The 26,612-nt window shown below is 36.1% G+C and overlaps 1 protein-coding gene across 1 annotated transcript in view; it reads right to left on the bottom strand.

Annotated features, from left to right (window-relative positions):
- Window positions 1–2,229: 2,229 nt before the first annotated feature.
- The window catches only part of LOC107601068 (5-hydroxytryptamine receptor 2A-like), a 29,145-nt gene continuing 4,762 nt past the window's right edge, over window positions 2,230–26,612 (bottom strand). Inside the window, exons 2-3 of the mRNA XM_016293077.1 lie at window positions 11,189–11,389; window positions 2,230–3,035 (exon numbers count right to left, since the gene is read on the bottom strand). Of these exons, the coding sequence (XP_016148563.1) occupies window positions 2,230–3,035; window positions 11,189–11,389 (1,007 nt within the window). The remainder of the gene's footprint in view (window positions 3,036–11,188; window positions 11,390–26,612) is intronic.

Below are 26,612 nucleotides of genomic sequence, written 5' to 3'. Positions count from 1 at the left end.
TATATATGTACATGTATATGTATATGTGTGTGGCTGTACATACACATATGTAGTTGTTTTTTGGTGTTTGGCTTAGTGTTATGTTAGAATCATTATTATACTCATACCTTTTGTTCTTTTAATATTTTAATTGTTTTTAGCTTTATTTTATTTATTGTTTTTCATTTAAATGTTTTAGTTTTGAAATGTTGTTGTATGCATTTGTCATTTTTATTTAATTTATTTAATTTTCTTAAATGTGTGTATATATAGTATTTATAGAGTTTTAGCTTTTAGTTTTAATTACTTTTTCTTATTTGTAAGTCGCTTTGGATAAAAGCGTCTGCTAAATGACTAAAAGTAAAGTAAAAGTAATGTAACTTCATGCTCTTACTGTCATGGCCTCCCGTAACAGTGGTCAATTATGACCATTCTGGTCAAGTGGCGGACTTAATAAATACAGAGGCTGGCAGAAACCCCAAGAAAAACAATGTTCTCAGGAACATTGAGTTACAAATGTTTATCTAGAGCTCTAGCTGTCAGGCTGCTTAATATATCTTTGATATACTGGAATGAGGGTGGCTAAATACTGCACATATACACATACCTGGCATAATTATCCACTCAGAAAGATGAAACAGAGATGAATCATTGAATGTCTGCAAACAAGTTTATGACCGTCACCATAACAACAACAACAACACCACCGCTGACAATTCAGACACTGGAAATAGAATCAGAAAACAGATCAGAGGTTTTCACAAGTTACTGAGATCTGAACCTGTAGCTCTCTCGGCAGACCATATAACGGTCCTGAGATCGCTCTCTATGTTGCCATGGAACCCTGAATCCAGAGGTACATTTTCAAAACCAAAAACTTACAGGTGTTCTTAAAAGCATGTTTTCAAAGAACTTCAAATCTGACAATGGTAAGTGTTGGGTTTGAATACTGCCACTATCTGAACAATATGTGCAACAAAATGTCTCAGAAATGGTTTTTGATAGGTCCAAATGACAAGGTGAAAAGCGGATACCTAGTTCCCTTTTAAAAAGAACATGTTAGACTTTTCATCCTGTGCCAGGCTGGTTTATGCTGGTTTCCTCTAGTTTGGGGCTGGTCCAGCTGGTAGACCAAAACAGCTATGTTTACCACCAGACAAATACTGGTCAAACAGCATGCTTTCTGATCTGGATTGTAGTCTTTTCAAAAGAGTTATTTGAGAAGGTTTCTATGAAAGCCCTTTTCCACCTCAGAGTAAAATAAGAAAGTAATTGTGACTATTTCTCACAATGTGATTTTGCAACAACTGTGGAACTTATTCAGCAAGGTTTCCACAGCAATATCATGCAGCAACTCTTTCAACATTGATAACAATAAAAATTATTTCTTGATCACCAAATCTGCATATTAGAACAATTTCTGAAGGATCATGTGACACTGAAGGCTAAAGTAATGGCTGCTGAAAGTTCAGCTCTGCCACCAGGAATAAATTACATTTTAAAATACATTACAATAGAAACAGTTACTTTAAACTATAATAATATTTTATAATATTACTATTTTTATTGTATGTTTGATCAAATAAATGCAAAAAAAAAATAGGAATCATTGAAAAATGCCTCTTCTAATAATGAAATAAAAGTGGTCCTTATTCTTTGACCATAGACACTTCAGTTTGTTTCATACTTTTAAAGGTAAAGTGCAGGTCCAAAAACCAAAACGGTATTTTGTCCTTCAAGAGAGCTTTTGAGTCTGGATTCATTGAATACAAATGAGGCTACAGCATCTCAATTGTTTGACGCAGTATAAAAACTCTAGTCACATCACAACTTTTATCCACACTTGTTTTCAAAAATCAGACACTGTAAACAAAACACCGCTGATCTCCCATGAATTTAGACTTCACTCTCTGGCATATAAAATGCTACATAAAAAACTAAAAGTCTTGACATGAAACCGAAACTCTGACTTAACACTTATATACAAATTTTTATAACCAGAGAAGTTTTATCCCAGTGATTCAACTGACATTTATGGTCAGGACAGATCCCGGTCAGACGAAGGTCTTTTGATGTATCAGTACCCTGTCATTACTGTGAAGCCGTTCATTCATAGATGCAGTTGAATTCTAGTACTTTAGACCAATCGGAGCTGATATCTGTAGAGGTAAGACGGAGAGAATGCCAAACATGAAACCCAGAAGGAAATCCAGGGTTACAGTAGGCATTTTGTAAGTTCGCCGAGTGAATTCACAAGCAGCTGACACTCTCATTTTTGCTGCTTTTGGACAGATGGTGGTTTTTATTGGGAAGGGGCAGAGAGAAATCCCCATTGCCTATTGATCCAGTGAACGGCAGGTGTGTGGACTGATAGGCCAGTGGTGGAATGGTGTTGACCAGAATTAGTTGTAACGGTTTCTTCTCCTCATGAAACTGGCATCGGATGTATCTAGCGAAGGCAGAGCGGTAAGTCTTGTTGAAGAGAGTGTAAACCAGCGGGTTGACAGCGGAGGAAAGGTAACCGACCCACACAAACACATTCAACAGTCTGTTCATCACATCGGCGTCACATGCTGCCGGCTCGCAAACCACAGCTAAAACGTTGGTGATAAAAAATGGACACCACATGACCACGAACAGGAAGAAGACAATGCCCAGAACTTTGGAGGCTTTTTGCTCATTGCTGATGGACTGCACTGTGTGCCGTCCGAAAGGTGGCGTCACAACCCCCGATTCTGCCCCTGCCTCACGGCTCAACGAGCGCCGCAAGAAGAGTTTTTTCTCTGAGGGTGAGAATGAGGGTCCGGGAAGGAAGTTGAGAGTGAATCCTGCGCTCCATTTGGGCCTGGGCACCAGTTGGTCAAGGCAGAGCGTGGCCTCACTCTGCAGAGCGCTGATAGTCAGGAAGTAGGTCACCACCATAATGGTCAATGGCACAAAGAAGGCCACAAAGGACCCAATCAACACAAAAGAGTTGTCAGTCAATAGGCAGCTGCCATCCTTGAAAACTTTGGTGTGATCGCGCAGACCCAGCACTGGGATTGGCATGGAGATGCCTGCAGAAAGACAGGGGAAGAAAGTGCATTTGTAGTTTAGTTTAGTCTGCAGAAATTGTGACAGACCAAAAAACAAGGTGGCAAAGAAACCAAACAACAGAGAAAAATGATGACAGTTGCTTATTTCACACAAAACACAAAAGCAGCAAAAGTTGTGTGACCTGCAGTTTGTCTATGACATATGCAGCTGTTCTATTTTTGTCCTCTTCACAGCCAATTGTACAAGCAGACATAAATAAATAATAGTTCATATAGTGCTATAACACATTAACATCCAATTAATTTCTCTTTTTAATGGTGTTAATACAATTAGAAAACCGAACATAACTGTTTCATTCTGTTCTGTGATTTTTTTTATCACTAAATGATGAAAAGGAAGACCCTCTTAATTGAGAATTTGTTCACAATCAAAATGAGGTTCACTGTGATTAATAATAATAATAAACCAATATTAAAATGTATTAACAGCCCTAATAAATAAATAATGCAGTTGTTTTAATAACATATAGTAATAAAGAGTATGGGTTTATAATTTTGTTATATATAATATATAGATAACATTTTTATTTTTAATGGCGGCAATGCATTTAGAAAATCTAACATTGTAGTTCTTTTATTTTGTTCTGTAATATTTTTAGCAGTAAATTATGAAAATAGATTCTTTAAAAAAAACATTTGTATAAATCAAACAAGAATTAAGTTTACCACAAAAAAATAGGATTTATATATATGATTTAATAAATAATATAATTGCTATAATAACGCTTTCATAGATGACATATCAACTTGCAGTTCATTTGCTTGTTTTTAATTCTGTTCATTTTATTTTATTTTTTTCAGTAAATGATGGAAAAGTGTGGGTTGCATATCATTTTGAAGATAACTAGCCCTACAATTCATTTGGACTAGAAAAAGTTTGCTCATATAAAGGAGTATCATTGAACAGCTGAGTAACACTGATATCTAAGGAATGTATTAGTATCCATCCATCTCTTATCTCTAAGGAAGAACACACACACGTTGGTATTGGTGGTTTACAGGGACTGTCCATAGGCGTAAAGCGCGGGAAGGTATTTTGAGCAGGGGGGGTTGTAGAGTTTTCCCAGGAGCGAAGTTATATGTGTGCAATACACGGGCGTTGTCCTGTAGTCGGTGTTACAGGAAATAAAAAAATAAAATCAATTTAGTTCAGCGGGACATGGGACGCTACAGTTCTGAGGTATTCAGTATATCAGTTCCAAGCAGCTCGGAGCCGCAGGAGTCCCGAGACGAGAGTGAAGCGAAATGACTGCTGGCGGAGCCAAAAGCGCGAGAGAACTTTTGTTAATAAACGTTTCATTTTATTCATGAATGGTTGTTTAACTTAAAGGCAAAAACAAAACAAAAGATAAGCACTTATCCTTATAGAGAATGAGAAGTAACCATGGGAACGGATAGCGTATCTTGCTAATATGGCGGCGCCTTCCCGAAATGCAATGCGGAGTGAAAAGATCGTGACGTAACTCCTCATTCTCTATTGTACTATTTTATTGTTGATGTAACGTTTTTTTTTATTATTATATATTGAATCAACCTTAAGCATTAGTTTTGATCCACGACAAGATAACGTTAAAGATCACGATGCGAGAATGCGACATAGTTGCTGCTGAGGTAAATGAACTCTCTCGCTCTTTCTCTGTTTCTTTGTAATAGCTGTAGACATGCTTGTTAATTCTTAATTTGGGTACAGACGTGTTATAGGGGGGAAAATATGATCAAAAAAGTCATGGCAACAAATGTTTTTTTTGTTTTTTTTCAGTATATGATAAAAGTTTTAAACAACGTATACACCGTCAAATTGATTTGACTTAACTCATGTTTTACAGTGTGACCACAATAAAGGGCTTCTTAGAGTAGCCTACCATACTGACTGGATAATCAGGAAGAATTGTTAGAATTAGAATTAATTATTGTTAGAATTAATACTACTAAAACAAAATAAGATTAATGCGTATGCCTACTGCTGGTTGGCTGCCCACTAGGCATAGGCTCCAGGTCTGCTTCCTTATCGCCAGCTCAAGGCTCGGTCTCTTTTTATTTTTTTGGGGCTTCGTGAAAAAATCAAAAATGTTTTTTTGCGCCATGTTGACTGGTGTATTTTTAAATCTTCAATGACGGATCTTCAATGTTGCTTATTGTCGTTAAGCTTGTTCCCCTATGATTTTAATGAATATTCAAATTAATAAAATTAGTTTTATTTCTTTTTTGTTACAAAATTTAAATGTATTTATTTTTATCACGCACGCCCATTTTTTCTTTAGCTCCGAGCCAGGGGGTGCTGCAGCACCCCCAGCACCCCTACTTCCCGCGGTAATGCATAGGCGTAATAATTTTTATACTGTACAAACTGTATTTACTATCGTCCTACACCAACCCTAAACCTACCCCTCAAAGGAAACTTTGTGCATTTTTAGATTTTCAAAAAAAAAAAAAAAAAATTTAAGTATTTTTTTTAAGCCTTTTAAATAACAGGAACACGGGGGGGGTCCTCAAACTGTATTTACTATCGTCCTACACCAACCCTAAACCTACCCCTCAAAGGAAACTTTGTGCATTTTTAGTTTTCAAAAAAAAAAAAAAAACATTTAGTATGTTTTTTAAGCCTTTTGAATTACAGGGACACAGGTAGTGTCCTCATTAACCACCTTCATATTGTAATACCTGTGTCATACCCATGTCATTATACACATTTGTGTCCTCATAAACCACCCAAACCAGTGCACACACAAACACACACACAGCTGTACACAAACATCATGATGTTCAACAGCACACATTCTGTCTGATGTCCTATCATCACATCTTGTTTCAATGATAATGATATTCTTCAAATAGCTCTTGGCTCTAATCATGTGTAAACACTTTCCGTTAATTGTTTCAAGCACTAATACATAATTTATTTACAAATCATTAAACTGTTTCAAACTGAGAGTGCAGGTGGCGTATATTTATTAAAAACATGCTGGGAACCCTGTGATTGATGGATCTCTTGTTCAAGGACAGGTTCCTATTATTCTGCTTACTTAGACACATTGCTTATGCTTAGGCAGCAAAAATATCCGTCTTTGTCATATGCCTTTGGGTTACTTCACAGTAATTGATGGGACTTTTTTTCTCTCCTTTCCTCTAACGGTTTAGAGACGTAACCTCAATAACACAGCTATTTACGACCATTAGCATTAGTTCAGCCTGTATAATATAGTATATGAATTTCTGCTAGCATCTTGCAAATGAAAAACTTGTATCGCTCAAGGACAAACATTTAGTGAAACTGCCATGGTGATAAAAGATCTCCATGGCAACAGTAAATCTCTGCAAATCGTGTCTGATCTCTGGGGTTTGTTGGGGGGAAACCGAGCTGGTAAGGACCGGGGGGGATGAGGGGATGATGGCATTAGCTGTGCAATGATGGCATTGGCTGTGCATCTACGGATAACTGCAGGCCTTGGATGACTATGATAAGAACCGCAGTGTGTAAAAAAATGGGTGTCGCTGTGTGTCAAAATCTGAGAGGAAGATGGGGAGATTAAAAATATATATCTGTAAGGTTTTTCCTTCAAAACTAAGTTTAAAATGGGGTTACTTTATCTTGATCACTATCAACCTCCTTTGGCATCAGAGTAAACAGAGTTTAAAGTTAGTAAAGCAGCATAATAATGTAAGTTGTTACGGTGCTTTGCTCAAATCCACTGACAGCTCTCAACCTCTAAGGGCTGCATCTTCACAATAGATTTATTCACAATCGTCTCAGTTATAGACATTGCGCTGTCTGACATTTAAGGCAAGACACCAGAGGTAAACGGTACTTTGATTTTGACAGATCTCATCATAATTCTCAGTCGATTAATCACAGTACATTAAGACAACTGATTTGCATTACAAGTTTTCTGAAATGTTATTTTTAAAGATGTATAGATAATGCATAATTTTTATTAAATTAGCAATAATTAGCAAAATATTTCCAAAACCTGAACATTGGATTAAGCCAGGTTCAAATACTTATTCTGTTAACATATTTGAGTTAAAGGTTTTTACAGAGGGAATCTTTTTGTCACTCTTTAAATGTGTATGTGTAAACAATGTGTATTTTGACTGCTTTCATTCCACCTTTCTGAAAGAAGACATGCTATGGAAGCATAACAGCCTAAAATCTCAAAATTGACCAGTGCTTGAAAAAACAAAACAATGGTTTTGTCTGATGTGTCTTGCCTTAAAGCAGACTGAGAGCTATTTAGCATCAAGAGGAAGGGGGACAGCGGATCTGTTTTGTTTGCATTACAAATACGTGGATAGATGGATGGATGCATTCTCTTATGCAGGAAAAAAGAACAAATGAACCAGTACAAAAACTAATTCTGCATGTTTGTGCTATCTCAGTGCTAAGAGGCTTCTCAACTGATAATTACAAAACCACTTTTTTGTCTTAACAACCAGACTTGCTGTCTTTTCAAAAGCATCTGACTCATGCTCAAAAAGCCCTAATCTCTGAAATGTTAGCAGATCTACTTTGATCCCCAAACAACACATAATTGCCATCAGAAAGTCTTCTTCACTTTAAAGCAGCATTAGCTCTCAGCTCTTTGACCACTCTGAAGCTCACAGAGGCTGGAGACTAGTACTGGGAACTGAAGCTGTATCCAAAAGTGTACCCGCACAGTTTAACCACTTTATTAGTGCAGATATTTCCATTCTATATCGGTCTCTATTGACTTGAGTTGTATTGCTTTGCATTATAAATGTGTTTCATTAGACGGTTTTGTTTTTCTTTTTGTATTAATGTGATGTAAATGGCATTGTGGCATTCACTTTATTACATTTCCTGCTCATAATATCCATTTCTGTCTGTCCTGCATGCCGATCGTACAACAGGGCTACTCTGAAATATCAGTGATATTTCAATCAGAGCTTGGGCATTTCTTCAACTTCGGATACAGCAGAGGTTGATTTTTATTAAAACGAATAGATTTATTTTTCTTTTCTCTTCTTCTCGTTTATATGAACTGTCTTGGAAACATTTTTCCATGCCTTCATTATTTTTTGCAACTTTTTTTTTTTTTTTTTTTTTACTTTAGTCTAGGGGCTTATGATTTTCACAAAGCTGAAAATGCAGACGGAATTGCGGAATCATAAAATGGAAAATAAAAGGAATAAAAAAAGGAATGTACTGTATAGTGCGAAATGTCACGGATTTTTGCAAAATTTGGATGCTGTTTAGACTGGTCTTTAAATATGAAGTCTGCATGTTCTGCGTGTCTCTATGAATGGACAGCACATTTTTGTCTTTGTTTCATTTAATTTAAATAAATTATTACATAAATCTATTATATTGTAATGTACTTCTCAAAGTAATAATAACATTATTAATATTGCAGTTTATTAAAGAAACATTTTTCCATCCCTTCATTTTTTTTTTCAACTTTTTTTTTTTTTTTTTTTTTTACTTTAGAGGGTTATACTTTCAATAGTACATAAAATGTAATTTTTTATACAAATTATTTTTTTTCCTTTTATCAAAATTGAGTGTCTTTTTTACCAAAGCAACAAGACCGTTAGTGAAGAGCATGCTTGAGATTAAATGTGACATGATAAAGTAAATATCACAGAATATTCTTGATAAAAAAAAGTGTAAAAAATGTTATTTATGTGTATTTTATGATCCGTAAAATGCTAGCTATTAAATTAGTCTCAGAAAAATGGAGCCATTTTATTTCACAAATGTTTAAAATGTAATTTTCACCAGAGTATGCTATTAAACACACACGGCTTGAGATGTGGTGGAAATAACACTGTGAGCGCTGGAAATATTCATGACTTCAGCATTCAGTGACCCAGGCCTGTAAAATTCATTACTTTTTAGCTTTCCATTATGCTATTTTTTCTCTTCTCAATTATTTCTTCCTTGTGGTGCTCCATTGACATGATCAGCAGGATACTGATGAAGCTGCAGTCACTGCTGCAGGTCTCATTGTTGCCTTTCAGCTCCAATCTATAATATAACTGAATATTGCTGCAATTTTACTTCTCATTTACTGATACCCAACTCTCTCCCCCACTTATGTGTTCAATTGAACATATGTGTCCTCTGGTGAATGACGAAAGGCATGGAGGTGTATTAGCCACTGATTTCTTTAGTCCCAAAAGCGATTTAAGTACACATAAACATAAAGGTTTAAAGGGGTGGATCACTGGGCTTTTTCTAGGCTTGATTGTGTTTATGGGGTGCAGTCTAACATGTGTTGCTTCACATAATTTACCTTTATTCCACACAGCTCTGTCTCTTCTCTGAGAAACGGGCTGATCTTTTCCTGTTTTTATGAAGCCCCGCCCTCAGAAGTAGGCGATGTGCTCCGCGAAGTTGATGTATTTCCCCAGCGACCAGCACGAATCAGCTCTAGGCATGACAAAGCGGGTATCGTCCTCTTTTGGAAGGCCAAACAAAGTAGTTTCGCTTTCACAACTAAACACACAGCATCTCCACAACACGGCGCCAGCGGCAACAACAATACTACAGCGAGAATAAAAGTTACGCCTTCTTTCTTTGCGTGAACATTTGGGCAGTGTTATGCAAATCTTCCCACACAGTGACATAGACATGTGGGGGCATGTTTAAACGAGCCATTTTAGAAGGGCGTGGACAAGTCTTAACTTTTTTAAAGAATATCTCTTTGGATTTGAGACTTTAGTTTTGCAACTTTACAGATCTTCTTTGTGCACCAAGAGCTTGTAACACTCCAAAGAGAAAGGAAAAATTTAAATTGTATCATATGACCGCTGTAAGTACTTTTAAATCATTACGTTTACTGAGGCAAAAGTCGTAGTTAATGGTTTGTTAATAGTGAGAGTTGGACCTTAAAGAGGTGGTTCACTGGCTTTTTTCTAGACTTGATTGTGTTTATGGGGTGCAGTCTAACATGTGTTCATGTTTTATTCCTTTATTCCACACCGCTCTGTCTCTTCTCTGAGAAACGGGCTGATCTTTTCCTGTTTTTATGAAGCCCCGCCCTCAGAAGTAGGCGATGTGCTCTGATTGGTTAGCTAGCCCAGTGTGTTGTGATTGGCTAAACGTCCCACCCCTCACCTCAGCATGTGCTCCGGTTGTATTGTAAACAATGGCATCCTTAATATCGCTTATCAGTTTGAGTCCGATTGAGAAGCAGATGATATTATCGAAGAGGATCGTGCAGAACCTGTGCAAGCACGGCTTTTAATGGTAGGCCTATGTTTTTTGTTTGTTGTGTCATACTTTTAGATACGCTGTTATTTGTAAATGCTACTGCTTATGTTAGCTTTTAATATACGGTTTTATCCTGATTAAAGCTTTAATACAGTACAGCAACCGCATGTTTAATGCTTCTCATAGCTATGTGAAAATAAGTGTATAATTGGAACAGTTCATTGTGGAGCTAAATGAGAGAGAGAGAGAGAGATGCAGAGCGTGTGCAGAGCAGGGGAACGCAAGGAACAGTATTGAGAACCGCTGCTTTTGAACATTGATTTTGAAACCTGTGAATCCATTAGAAGTCCGTTAGTTAATCCGTTAGAAGACAGAATTCCGATTCAAATATGAACAGATTTTTACATGCACCTCTAGTTTTCTCTTCCTCTTCTCTAAAGCAGCGCAGGCCTTGCCCCCTTTGCTGCCTTTTCCCGAGGGCGGGGTTTATCTGGGTTTGTGATGTCACAAACCCGGGAAGTAGCTCGTTGTAGTCCCTGCCAGCCGTTTTTGTAGACATTAAACTGCCAGAATTTTAAAAGACCATTTGCATTGAACTTTCAGCTTCGTAACTTTGCAGATATTGTTTATGCTCAAACAGCAAGATTACACACTAACTAACATTAAAAAAGTGAAATCGCAATGAACCACCCCTTTAAAGACCCTCTTTGGAATGCTCTTCGTTATAGTAGTGCCTCTATACAGCCAAGGTCATATTAAAACCAATAAGGAATATTTTCTAGGATTTTCTGAAAGCAGAGTCAGTGGTTAATACTGTTATCATGTATATACATTAGATCAGAGTCATGACTCATCAAGACAGAATGACATCCTGTTCACAACATTCTCAATCACCCTACAGCACAGTGTCATGCCCGCATGTTGATGGCATCAGGTGTACCTGCTGAGATGGTCCAGACGGCCGTGATCTTGGCCCGGGCACGGGAGCGTGAGTTTGACCGATTGTGTCGGATGGGGTTACGGATGGCCACATAACGGTCCAGGGAGATAGCACACAGATGCATGATGGAGGCGGTGGAAAAGAGAACATCCAAATAGATCCACATGGGACACAGTGATGCAGGGAGGGGCCAGGAGTAACCTGAAGAAGAGACAGACATTCAGAGAATCAGGCCCAAGGAATAAAACTGACAACAAAAGGCTTTGAAATATTGACTTTCCTGTTACATGCTAATGGACCCTGTGAGATAATTTAATGGGCTTTGTCCACTAAGCTCAACTGAGTGATAAGTTGTGCATGATGAGCTCTTGAGAACAGCACAAGAGCTTAAAGATCACTGACAGTGTTTTCAGTTGACACTCTGATGAAAAGCATTTTATTTTCCACAACACTACATCTATCTATCTATCTATCTATCTATCTATCTATCTATCTATCTATCTATCTATCTATCTATCTATCTATCTATCTATCTATCTATCTATCAGTGAGTATAAAAATGGTTATTGTATGGCATTGTTGTGGAAACCACTTTTATTTTAAAAGTGTAGTACTTTTTCTATGCATCCATCATACCTGTCAACACTCTTTTTTTTTCACGGGAGTCTCCCGTATTTCACATCCATCTCCTACCCCCATCCCGTTTTGTTATTTCTTTCCCCTGTAAACTCCCATAATTTGTATGGCCCAAACCTTGTTATATGAATAATCCCATCAATATATATTTTCCAAGGATGTCCAGTTGCCAGATCTTGTATGAAACTCATCTTACTTACACAATCGACACATCATACAAATTTCAATCCATTTGGGATCTCAACCTGGCAACCTACAACAACCCAGTTGCGCTGTTGATATCTGCGTAGGTAGTAGACGCGGGAAGTTGATTCAAGCATCACTGGTAGAAATGGAAGAAGACTCAGGTGGTGCAAAATAGGATATACATGTAAATTTAACAACAGCTGGATGGAAGAATTAAATTTCATATCTCAAAGCCATATCGACAATGCCTACGCCTTTTGCAAAGTGTGTCGCAATGATTTTAATATCGGACACAGTGCGAAAAATGGCGTTACTCAGCACATTAAATTTAATGTTTAACAGTGTTTCTGTTTATGTAATAAAATTGGCAAAAGTCAGCGCATGTCGCTAAAAATTCTGCATGCTCTGCGTTTGTCTGTGAATGAATGGCGTAGTTTCGTCTGATTCACAAACTCAAACACATGTGACGCTCACTGTTTTCAATGTCTTGTAAGCTGTAAGTATACAGACATTTCCTTCAACTCTAAAATGGAAATCTTCTTCATTAACGGACAATCCGTTTAGCAGAAATGACTACAAATTATAGCATATCCTTAGAAGCGAATAAATCCAGCACAAATTGAACATGGTTGATTTTTACCTCATTTAAACATTTAGAAGTGTACTGAATGGCTTTTGTTTGCTAAACGGGTTAAGATTATATGACATCAATTAATTTAACAATGTGCAAAGCACCATTAAAAAGTGCTTGTACCATGGAATACTTTTCAGCTTTAATCAGCAACAGACAGAATTTTTAAAAAAGTAAACATCAGCAGGTACACGTACAATATTGGAGTTGCAACAAATAGTGATTCAAAACATTTTCAAATACGTGGCAAAAAAAATGAATACAAGGCAGGGCTGTCATTAATCACAATTGCTATATAGACTTGCAGTCAATAGTCAAATGAAATGTTTCAGTGATGACACCATTTTTCTATAAGAGAACACAATATTCTTTAAAGGGAAAGTTCACCAAAAAAAAGTTAATTCTGTTACTCACTTTCATACCATTCCAAACCCATAAGATTTGTATTCATCTTTGGAACACAAACAAAGATTATTTTTAATGAAATCTAAGTGCTTTCTGTTCCTCCATTGACAGCCTACGCAACTACCACTTTCAGGGTCCAGAAAGAAATAAAGACATCATTAAAGTATGTGACTCCAGTGTCTTAACAGCAATTTTACGAAGTGACACAAATGTTTTGTGGAAAAAAACAAAACAAATCAAAACAAAATCCAAAAAACATATTTTTTCCATAATATATACATCTCAGACATATGTTCACGTGTGTACCGCAATGCATACTACATGTTGTGTTGACGTGAGTGCAGACATTCTCACGATACAACCCATCCCGGAAGCACTGCACTGTTTACAAGCAGAGGGAAAGGGACACCGTCTGCAAGCTTCATGTATTATATTTAAGTCTTGGTTTATTTATTTATTTTTTAATGGTGCTCACAATGGTGTTTTTTTTTTAAATGGTGTCAAAACAACACGCAAGCATTGTGGTGCTCTCGTGAAAACGTGTAGGAAATCTATGCTGAAGAATTTTGTGATTAAGACTTTTTTATTTTTTTGCACAAAAAGGATTTATGTTGCTTCTTAAAATTGATGTTAAGCCACTGGATTCACATACTTTAATGATGTCTATATACCTTTCTGAATCTTGAAAGTGGTAGTTGCATAGGCTGTCTATTGTATACTAAAATATAATTCTCAAAGTAATGATAATAATACACTCTAAAAAATGCTTGGTTGTTTCAACCCAATTTTGGGTCAAATATGGACTAACCCAACTTTTGGGTTAAAAATTGAATGTAAAAATTGAACACAACGGTTGGGTTAGTCCATATTTGACCCAAAGTTGGGTTGAAACAACCCAGCATTTTTTAGTGTATTATTGTATACTAAAATAAAATTAATAAAGTAATAATAATAATAATACTAGTATTTTTGAGGAATATCATACAAACAAAAATGCAATGTTTTGTTGTAAATTAATTTAAACTGATTACATTTTAAAATAAGTATCAAACTGTTATTTTACTAATTCATTTTATTAGACACCATTTTAAATAAATTTTTATTCAATCATAAATAAAATGGAAATAAGGAATTTAGGTGAAAATAAAATGAATTTTATGGGGCCCTAAATTAAAAGGTATCTCACTCTGTGGAATTTAATTGGGAACAAACAAAGTTATGTTTACATTTATACTCAAGGTCTAACAAACATGAGGAAAGTATTTTATTCCCCATTAATGGTAAATGAATACTGCAATAAATATCAATATCACATGATATGGAAAAAATATTGTGATAATATTTTTGGCCATGTCACCCAGCCCTACCATTCACCCATCCATCTATATATCCTGTACATATACCCATATATCCATACTCTATCTGTCTGTATACCCACAGTGTCAGCCTGTCTATCTATCCAGCCAGCCAGCCAGCCATCAAGCACACTGAAGCCACTGGTGAGGAGTTAGTTCAGTTCTGTGAGTGCAATAGCGTTGACTCACTCCGCTCTGGGCAGTCAGGCATTAAATGACCATCCACCAAAGACTCATCAGTAAAACTGTAAATTTCAGTCTTAACACTTCCTGCCACTTTGTACAGAACACACACAGACACAAACGCTGAATTAATAATACATTTACAGCAATTTGCAGTTACTGTCAGGTACTTTCTTATGACAGGAGCTCTTTCACTAGATTTTTTTTTCTTTTTTCATTAACAAAAGATTGAAATGAAGCACAAAGTCTAAGCCAAAAGAGCCAACACAAATGAAGTGCCACAAAGAAAATAGTCTTTCAAGGGAAGAGGAAATGAGGTAGAAAAATATAGAAAAAGAAATTGGTGAGAGGATAACAGGAGGAGGAGCTGTAGGAAATGGGTTACATGCAGAGAGAGGAAGTGAAGGGAAGAATGGTCATATGTGGACGAATGACTGTACAGAGCTTGTGTGCAAAAATATGATAAAGACCATCAATCACCAAAACAGAGATCACACAATCACACACCAGAGTTTTAAATTTTAAAATTTAACACGCATCTGATCGATTTTGATGCCGTGCTCACTGACATGCTTGCGCACGAATCACGGTCACGCACACGCTCATAAGTATTGTAAGATCTACTGCATAATAATAATAATAATAACAATAAAGCAATTTAATAAGTAAATAAGAATGCTAAAATAAGTTCTAGGTTTGTAGTTATATATGAAGAGTTCAGATGCAAAAGCCTCTAAGTGCCATCTAAAATTTTCTTCTACAATGGTTATTTTCTCAGGCTCCTATGTTTATGTTCAGTTACTTTAAGAAACTATTCATTGCCATTAAAGTGAAATTACTGAACCTACACATAGGAGCCTGATAAAAAATGCTCATTTTAGAAGAAAATTTCAAACGGCACTTAGAGGCTTTTGCATCTGAACTCTTCATATGAAGTAGTAATCAATTTACACTATTTGAAAATAATATTTTATTTTAAAATGTGCACAATCACTCTTATTCGTATGCCTAATAGTCGAAAACGCAAACGTCTCTTGTCACGTTCATTTATTATTTAAATGAATCATGATCGCATATTTTCAATTCAAAATGGCGAAATTTCATAAAAAGTTGAGTAGTTTGCATCATAGTCTATTACTGTCGGTCGCTGAACATTTCTATCGTAATACAGTTTTCTAATACAGTACTACCAAAGTCCCTTTAAGGCAAGTCATGTCACTCGGCGGCCATCTTTGAAACGCCTCTCGGTCATGCAAGTGCAGCTCCTATCTCTTTGGATGGGGAAACATCAAATTCTCCAAAACTGTTCACTAAGCTTACGATTAAATTTCATATTTGAAATCACCAATGAAATCTGACAACAACTGTCATAAATGTTGTTTATTTTGCTCAAATAGCGTTAAAAAAGCGTATTTTTCAGGCTAGATCAGCCAGTGTGCATGCACAGTCCTAACCGCACGTCTCAGAGCGTTGACTGTTTCTAAGTAACTGGGATTTCTAACGGCAGCTGCAGTGACGCGCTGACTTTACCGATTAGCGATAGGCTCTTTTGCTCAGAAGGCGGGGCTTCGTTCGATAGAGTGGCCATATTGAGTGTTGCATTTTTCCCCATTCAAAACTATACGAGTGACACGTCTTGGGTATTCTATAGTCTTTGGTACTACTTACATCTTTCCACGAACTCTCGTTGCATTGTGACAGTGACAGTAAGACCCGCCTTCTTTGATTTGATTGGCCATCTCGATCAATTTTGACATTGACGAGCGCTGTTGGACCACTGAGGCAGACCAGCCTAAAAGTTTAACTTTTAAAACTTTTTGTCATCCTGACAACAAAGAGCTTTACTCATTCTCATACACAGAGTCTTATACAGTCTATCAGCTATGACTATTTTTGTCTTTCGAAAGACAAAATAGGTGGAAAACAGTAATAAAAATTAGACATAAACGACATCAAATGCAGGCCAGAAGCGAGACCCTCTAGAGGCGGAAGGCCCTGTGCAGTCGCACACTTGTGGCGGTACTGACGTCAGAACAGTATTACTTTAGTTTCCCTGTGCGTGTTGTGTTTACTGTGTTCTTTCAAAGTGACAGAGAACCTGTGGCTTCCATACAGTTGAATTCAATGCTCAAAAACAGATGCTGTGAATTTCTCTGCAGAAGAAAATCAGTTTGGGCTTCAGCTGAAATTCAGTTTGTGGTTTGATAAATGCATGCAGCAGCATAGGAGATAAACTGTGAGAAAATAGCATTATCTTAGCTTATAAAAGCTCCCACGCTCTCCTGCCTTCACTATGAACTGAGGTATAAAAAGAAGTCTGGGTGACACAAAAGTTAAAGATAGATGTGTTTTACTATAAACATGAGATGCAGACTGCCATCATCATGGCTCAGACATAAACATATTTGGTTTTAGCCATGTGACAGTACACAGACTGGCACTCTCTGTGAAAATGGTATAAAGCACAATTCGGATACATCTCATTTCCTGCACCTCATCTTCCTGTTTTCCTCTCACCCACAGATCCAACAATTAAAATCATAATTTTAAATATTTCTTTTATGTTAAAATCATCATTTGAACTGCTATCAAACTCATCGTACTTAAAATAGTTATCATTAATTTATTATCATTTTATTCCCATATTTTTATTTAATATTTTAATTATTTTAAATCAATATAAAATGTAATTCATTTTAGCATATTTGTATTATCAAAAATGTAAAACCACACAAATCAGGCTTTTAAACTGTATTTAGACAGTATTAAACTGTATTTATGTGATTTATGATATTACATCAAACCACACCGAAAATAAATAGTAACAAAAATAAATAAATAAAAACGTATAATATTTATATAATATTTAGGTTGGTCTTCTCAGCCCGTTGATCAGCATATTCAGAAGTTTAAGCACTTCATTTAAATGACTATTTATTGAAAAATAAAAAAGAGTTTCAGGCCTATTTTATACCCCATTTCGTGGAAAGTGCCTACAGCATGATTTGAAAGAGAGAGAGAGGATCAGAGCTTATGATATGAAGAGATGAAGGTCTTTTTAGAGAATATTAAGATGGGGGAACTGTTTGATGTAGCGGTATGCATCATGGCACAAATAAAAATCAAAGTCTTGATGAAAGAAGCACAAACAGGAAAACATAGAAGTAAAATAATAAAAGGTCAATCACTGGCAGGCAGAAGAGGTGCTTATGAATAGACTATGAGAGATGAAGAACGTCATCCATTTCTCCGCTCTGAGGATTCTCCAGCTGTAGCTTTATTCAATAAAGCTCAAACAAGAGACGCCACATCAAAACCAGAGGCTAATTAATAATCCATTAATACAAAATGTCATACATGTATGTGTGTTTGTGCTTGTGACTGAAAGGGAAAGGGAAACAAATGAAGGGCAAAGACTCGATTTAAAACCCTTCAGACAGTTTGTCTAATTGGAGTTGCTCATCGGTACAGGCTCAGGGGATGCCCTAAATAATGAAGGCGTAATTTAATACTCAGACCCAAAAACAACCTGACAAATTCTCTCAGATCTGTGCCAGTGCCTCAGAGGAAAGCCAATTGTTATCTGGCCAAGCAGGATAATAGTCTGATTTGGTTGAAGGACACCATAAAAAGCAGTGAGTATGTACCATATTTTGGGGACAAATCTATACCCAGAACTGAGCTAAATCTGACAAAACCTCCATTTGAGGATGTCCTCATTTGTTAAAATGGTATTACAATGTAGTAAATAAAGAGATAGTCATTAACCCTCATGTCATTCAAAGCCTGTATGAATTTCTTTATTTTGTGGATCACAAAAGAAGATATTTTGAAGAATGTTGATAACTAAACTGTTTCTGTTCCCATTGACAAAAAATATAATGGAATTTAATGGAAGCAAAAACAATCAGTCCATGGAACGTCCCCATTTGCAGTGCTGTGTATGCAATTACAGTGAATTTAACCATACAGCCTCTCTGGAAACATTAACTATGAATACACACACACGCATACGCACCGCCACCTTAAAAGCTTTGCCTTACCACAAGCCCAAGATTTCAGCAAGCTGAATGAGAAATCTTACCAAAGACTTGACTCTAGAGTGCCGGAACATATTGAAATGCGTTTCATGTAAGCACTGATTTGAGCCGGATGCCAGTGAAATGACCACTGAGGGCATGATTACATGCATCACTGTGTGTCACCATCTCAAAAAAAGAAGAAAAAAAATTCTATGATATTTGCCTAAAGCAGGAAGAAATCTCACTGTAATGTCATGAGGAGTGTGTCTGTGCATTTGTGTCGGTGGAAGGATAATTACAATACCGCTGGCTCACCCCGTTTTCCCTGACCCTTCCTGAACTCATCCTCTGCCTCGTTAAGCAGCCCTCAATCTATCAGACTAATTAATCACCCCTTCCTATCCCCACACCCACACACCTTTCTCACCACTTCACTCTGTCTCTTTACCTCTTGTTTGTCCTGCAAACAACTCAAAATGATGATGAGTTCATACACAAATGGAATTATTTCCTAATCATCTTTCTTCCAAACCCTTCTGAATGGACACGTTTTAAAGAGGGGCTATCAAACTCCAAAATAAATAAAAATCATACAATTTGCAGAAAAATAGTCCTTATAAATCTTATATTGTCTTCTGAAGCAAAAATCTAATTTGTACTTGCACACATTCAAACTGGCGAGTCACAATGAGATACAAGACATGAGAAACAATGCTAAACATGATGAAATTTAAATTTTTGAAAATGCACTTTTATTTATTAGTTTTGAGCAATTTATTATTCACCTAGGCTCAGTGGGAAAAAAAGTGCCTGTGGCGGCATTTCTGCAAAATTACATTATGCTGCTTCTTGTGCATTTTACAACACTTTCAAAGTGAAATGTCCAGTAATGGGCCCTAAAAGTGTCTTCAGTTTTATCCTAAACAGATGAATGTGAATCTGGCAATGTTTTTACTTTGTTCACATTGTTAGGTTATGTAAATATCACAGCACTTCGAAAATGAAATGTCCATTGAGCGGCACTAATAATGCTCTATTGCATTTGAAAATAACGTACCAAGTACACAAACCCCAAACCAAACCTAACAGAGTGTTTCAAACTTGAGATAATGCATTTGCTGAAGCAACCATGCTTTTTTAGCTTGCTTATATATGTCTTTGAGCTCTTTTATCAAGAATAATGTTTCAGAGGACTTGTACCCAATCGCTTTGCGAGTGCAGTGCTGTACCAGGTGAGCTGTCAAGCAAGTTTACTACATCTGAAAAGGCATACATATGGAGCTAGTTATGTGATGCAAACATGAAAATGTATTAGTTTACAAATCATGTATTATGTTATAACTGTTTTGAGGTCATAACGTAGTATTGTGCAAGGAACCATGCAAAAGTAAGTCTTTATTAATTGATATCTGTCCCTGTAATTATAATTTGTGTTAAAAGGAATAACATTGTTTTACTGGCACTAGCATATGTACATTTTTGGAGTTTTACAAAAATGTAGGTATAGAGGCACATTTTTCCAATCAATCTGTTGTTATTATTATTTCCTTGAATCATTTAGGGGTGAATGAATTACGCATACTGATAGCATTATTTATTTGCACATGCTGTTTGTGTTGGTTTAGTGCCACTCTTATTTACTTATTTACTATCTTTAAAATGAGAAAATGTTGTCAACAACACCACACATCTGGATATGTTTCTGGTTATAACGTCATTGTTTGATCTTCGTTTGATGAATAACTGCTTCCATGATCTATATAAATCTTTTTCTTTGGCAACGCTAACTGCGGTAGGCAAATCGAGATGAGTTATATTTAATAAAGTGCAATCTGTAATCCTAATTTACATAGAAAGGAGGCGTGTTTGTGCTAAAAAGAATGACGATGACTTCATTTGAATACACATTTGAATTTGAATGCAATTTGAATTTGCTATTCCAGCATAGTTAGCACCTGATTAAACTGAACTGCGGGTGGTTAGTGAATAAGACACAGGGTTTTATGCTGTAACAGCAAACGCAAAAGAGTTGCAGCTCACATTTAGGAACATGATGATGGCTATCCATATCCATTCAGAAGAAAGAACAACCCACCCCAGATCTATAATGCAGGTGTATGTTCAATAGAGAATAGTTAAACAGCCATTACTGATGTGGCCCAGTTGTCAAGTGCTTAAAGCGACCATGACCCTAATGAGAATGAAATGAAAGATATATTAAAGTGTCTACGCAGATGCTCATCATTAGCCCTTCATGCTGCTCATTAAGTCACTCCTCTCTTTTTAGTCGGTGAGTGCCGTGGCAACCTAGAGACCACCTGTGCCAGAGAACCATCAATGCTGCATTAACAGCAGCTATTGAGCTTTGAGTGTTGTTCTGGAACACTCTATCGTCATGGTGACATGACGTGGCAGGGGGATTATGCCAGAGCTCTGCTGTGGAGCCGTTTGGGAGATTGAGAGGTTTTAGAGAATCAGGGGGAAATTAGTGTCTGCGTGTATTCTGATCCCATTTATTTTGGCTTCCCTAACTGTCACTCCATCCGGATCTATGGAAAACAAACACAAACAAAAGAGGAACAATGAAGAGCAAAAATATACAAGCGTACAAGAACGGCTATACTGAAAATCTGACACAGCTAAGGTACATTAATACAGGATATTCTATATTAACATAAATTGCTTGGTAACTCTAAACAGCCTACAGTCAGACTTGTGAATTATATTATGTAATAAATGTAGCTATTAATTAAAAACTAATGCCTTTATCACTTTTAATTATCATTAACAGCATGACCTCACATGGCTTTTTGCTTTATTCCCTTCATTCACATTCATTAGAATCAAGTCACATCAAGTTTATGCAGTTTTAACTTTATTCAATTGCTTCAAAAATAAAAACTACAATAATATAATATAACATAATATATTATAACATAATTATTACTAACTTTTGGTTGGATATTAATAGTCAACTTTTAATAGGAAAATTGATCAAAATTTGTATTTGTATTTTTTTTTTTTTGGCTCCCTACCTCCTATGAGATAATGGACACACACACCGCTATTCTTACCTGTTTGGATAATGGGTTAGAAACATGCGCTGCTATTTATAAAACGCCTCTATAAAATGATTACTGCGTGTGGGCTTCATCACAGCTCTAGTACGTCCTCTCTGATTTTATCACCCCTGCTGCTTCAGATGTGATCCCTCTCTCGTGAACTTTTTTAAGATCTCTGTCCGATGTGTCTGTATCTCGATCTCTCTGTCATCTCCACTCTTTTGAAAGCACTTCAGCCTCTCTGCTCTCCTCTAAGACGACTGGAATCCGTCTGTGTTTACAAGTGATTCAGTGGAAGTTTCAGTGGTGTTTCGCTGATCCTCATCACTGGTTCTCAGAAATGTTTCTACGAAGACATTCCCTCAAATGATAATGTGAAGGCGTATACATTTTCTATTAAACATCATAAAATGATGATCAAATGATGATAGGCAATCATACATGTAGACCTGTTGCATTTTAAAGAGCCAATTCAGGTGGCTGGATTGCAGTGGTGGAGAGATACTTTACAGTCCTCAAGATGAGAAAACATGGTGTGCAAATTGCGTTCAGAGCTAATTTTGTGGGTGCATCTATGCTGGATTTCCACATTTGCTTAAATTAACAGCACTATCAGCAGTTGCAATTCGTTCTTGGTGAATTTCCACCTTACTGTTATAACCCTTTTTCAATTATTTTTATGGCTTTTTTTAGTACAATAAAAAATTTACAGAAAACTGAAGTGGGTGGATAGATAATAGATATAAAATGACACAAACTCATTTCCCCCAACTGTGCAACAGTGTCAGAATATGTGCATTATCCACTAGGCCATGTCTCAAATGAAAGACATCTGTCCATCAGGAATTACCCTTTTTCAAGTCTCTCTGAATGTGTGCACACTACACATTTGTTTACATACAATGTTCTTTATCAGAATATCTGTGTTGCAGTACACTGTTCTGCAGTCTTGAACTGGGGGAGCAGCCCACAGTATTATAGCGATTAGCTTCTTTCCTTTGTGACTGCATGTGGCCACTGCTGGTACAGTACAGAGCAGCTGGCTGCTGAATCAACCCATTATCAATTCAAAGACACACTAATTATCATCTGATCAATCAGCTTATTCCAAACAAGACAATTTTTACATTTTCTGAAGAAAATGCAAGTGGCGTTTAAATGTGCAGTGCATTCCTCCAATTGTACATTCAGATCAAGTTGGCCATGATATGATACTCCCTTTAAATTAACCTTTTAAAAACACAAAAAAATGTATGTAATCTTTGGCAAATCTGAAAAAATAAAATATTGTTTATATTGTATATTATAATGTTGTGATGTCTATATTCACTTGGAGCATTTAGATTTTTTTAAAGGGGTCATGAAATGCAGTTTTCTCAAGATTAGTTTGCAAAGTTTTTTAACACCAAAAATGTCCATTTTCACTGTCTGTGAAACTCACTCAATTTCAAGGGCCGTTACCTGCAGAAACTGAAGTAAACGCCCTCTGTTATGATTGGCTAACTTCAATGCACCGTACAGTCTAACATTAGAATCTAAAAACAAAAATAATGCTTTTTAAAGCAGAAGTTAAATTCACAAAACTAAAAATAAAAACAAAAGCACAGGCTAATTGCATTATATTTTGATTACCCCATTACAACAGTCACTTACAGTTACTGCTATCATAAATATACACTTACTTGTAGGTTTAAAATTCTACATATGGCACATTTATTATCCAATAACAATTATTTTAGCTAAATGTATTTTAGTCAGAATGAATGGCGCGGTTTCGTCCAATACACAAACTCAAACACACGTGACGCTCACTGTGTTTTCAGCATCTGCCAGCTCAATATATGAGGACATTCCACCTCATCTCCAGAACGGTTCTGAGAGTCACAAGCTTTGGACAGACATGTGTTGTTCAGAACAAACCTCCTTGATTACATAGGACTATGACGCATGTTAAGGGGCATGACAAGGAGAATCGTGATGTTACGATCCTCCTGTCATTTCAGAATGGTAGAAAAGAATAACTCATATTTTAAACTGGGGAGTTCTGAAACCTGCAGTATGATTTTTATCACAATTAAACTCTTATACTGTATGTGTAAATATCAAGAGCATTTTGATTCTCCATTTCATGACCCCTTTAATTTACTTAGATGAAACATTGTATATTTTTCATATGAAAGTATTACAATTAAATAATAGAAATAAATGTAATATCAAAACATATTCATATAATCTTAATATGGAAATTATTATGGGCTTATTGGTATCAGCCATAATTGTAATATCGGTGCATCTCTACCACCATGAGTTACACGCCAACGCTTAAGCAGTTAAACAAGATTATTCCTCTAAATATGAGCTGCATTCATGATAATTGGCATCCAGTATATTTTTTAAAGAAAATATAAACCCACAGACTCACTGTCTAAATGCCCTGCTTTAGAAAGAATGAATGAATCTATCATTTTTACAGCAACATTCTCAGGAAACACTGTGTTTGTGTATGCATATGCATGCATGTGAGACAGCGAGAGAGAGAAAGAGAGAATGGAACAGACAGAATGTGACTCAACCATCAAACAGAAGGACAAAAGAGTTTAATCAAGTCAATTAATTAGGAAGAATAAAGACCAAAAAAATGCTCAAGCAACAATAGTGTTGATTTTCCTGAACAACAAAACCAAAAAAAAAAGCATAGCCAGCCAGGAGACAAAGACAAATTGCTTCATAAGAGTACAGGTGAAGTGCTAAGTGTCTCCAGCATCCAGTGGATTTGAATAGCATCAGTCCAGCCTGTATGCAGCAGAAAATAATTAGACTTTCTCTCAGAATTCTCCCTCAACATCATGTTTAATGGGTTATTTTGTCTGACCATTTAACGGACGGATTTAGTAAGCAGCAGAGGTTATTCCACTCACACACACCTTGAAATGTTAACAAGGTTTTAGCTGTAACATGTGACTCTGTCCGGAAACAGTGACATGACATTTATTCACATCCACAGTCTGACTAGTACTAATACTTCCCACAGCAAATACAGAGGGGACAGATGAACAGAAGAGAGACACAGAGAGAGATGGAAATTGTGAAGAGGGTGGCATGTTTCTCTCATGCACACTCTTGTGCGATCTTAACCTCTCCGTCTCCGAGTTCTTCAAAGCCGCTGCCTCGGCACACAGACGACAGCCTGAAATACAGCGTGACAATGACATCTCACTGTCAAGCTCCATCAGAAAAACACATTTCTTATTCCTACTGGAATAGTAAACAGATTTTCAAACTCCAAATAAAATCAATTTGTGCTAAACCATGCATTTTTCATTTGTTTGGACTCATTATAAAATATAGGGGCAAATAAAATGATCCACAATGTCATCCAGCAAACCGTTTGCATGAAAATCGCCTCGTCAGTGTATACAAGGCCACTAATGATCAATTAACACATCCACTTTAAGTACACAAATAAAAAATTACACAGAAATGAACATTTCCCTGATGAAACACGACTTAGAATTAAAACTAAATTAACAACACAATGTGGAATGATAATTAAACATGGCCATATATTTTAAAAACTTGAAATTTAAATAGAACAGTGAAAACAGTGAATTAAAATTTTAAATGCAGTCAGAAATGTGCCAGGTTAGAAAATTACCATGAAATACCACAAATATTGTATGTTGCAGAAGTCACTTCAAACAATGTGTATGTTAATACACCATACTTTACTTTACGTAAGCAGTTTTTCAAGAATAAAATGGACATATAATTGGTTATTGCTATTACATGCCTCAAGAAATATAATTCGAAAAATGTCCATAATAAAAATATAAATTATAGTTTTCTATAAAAATATAGTTTTAGGTTCTCCGAAACAAAACTCCCACAGCTTGCTCGTTTTCAAAGTGGACATTTCTCTGAGCCTAATGCAATATCCCCTTTTCAAATTAATATTTTATTTTTAAAACGTAAAATTACCATGACATCACTTTGAACGTAGCCTTTGTAAATATATATATATATATATATATATATATATATATACACTGTATCTAGTCAGACTTGTGAATTATATTATGTAATAAATGTAGCTATTAATTAAAAACTAATGCCTTTATCACTTTTAATTATCATTAACAGCATGACCTCACATGGCTTTTTGCTTTATTCCCTTCATTCACATTCATTAGAATCAAGTCACATCAAGTTTATGCAGTTTTAACTTTATTCAATTGCTTCAAAAATAAAAACTACAATAATATAATATAACATAATATATTATAACATAACATAATTATTACTAACTTTTGGTTGGATATTAATAGTCAACTTTTAATAGGAAAATTGATCAAAATTTGTATTTGTATTTTTTTTTTTTTGGCTCCCTACCTCCTATGAGATAATGGACACACACACCGCTATTCTTACCTGTTTGGATAATGGGTTAGAAACATGCGCTGCTATTTATAAAACGCCTCTATAAAATGATTACTGCGTGTGGGCTTCATCACAGCTCTAGTACGTCCTCTCTGATTTTATCACCCCTGCTGCTTCAGATGTGATCCCTCTCTCGTGAACTTTTTTAAGATCTCTGTCCGATGTGTCTGTATCTCGATCTCTCTGTCATCTCCACTCTTTTGAAAGCACTTCAGCCTCTCTGCTCTCCTCTAAGACGACTGGAATCCGTCTGTGTTTACAAGTGATTCAGTGGAAGTTTCAGTGGTGTTTCGCTGATCCTCATCACTGGTTCTCAGAAATGTTTCTACGAAGACATTCCCTCAAATGATAATGTGAAGGCGTATACATTTTCTATTAAACATCATAAAATGATGATCAAATGATGATAGGCAATCATACATGTAGACCTGTTGCATTTTAAAGAGCCAATTCAGGTGGCTGGATTGCAGTGGTGGAGAGATACTTTACAGTCCTCAAGATGAGAAA

This window comes from Sinocyclocheilus grahami, unplaced genomic scaffold (genome assembly GCF_001515645.1).
Source record: "Sinocyclocheilus grahami isolate Dianchi unplaced genomic scaffold, SAMN03320097.WGS_v1.1 scaffold298.1, whole genome shotgun sequence".
Taxonomy (NCBI): domain Eukaryota; kingdom Metazoa; phylum Chordata; class Actinopteri; order Cypriniformes; family Cyprinidae; genus Sinocyclocheilus; species Sinocyclocheilus grahami.
Note: the sequence above shows the minus strand (reverse complement) of the source record. Positions and strands in the feature narration are given on the sequence as shown.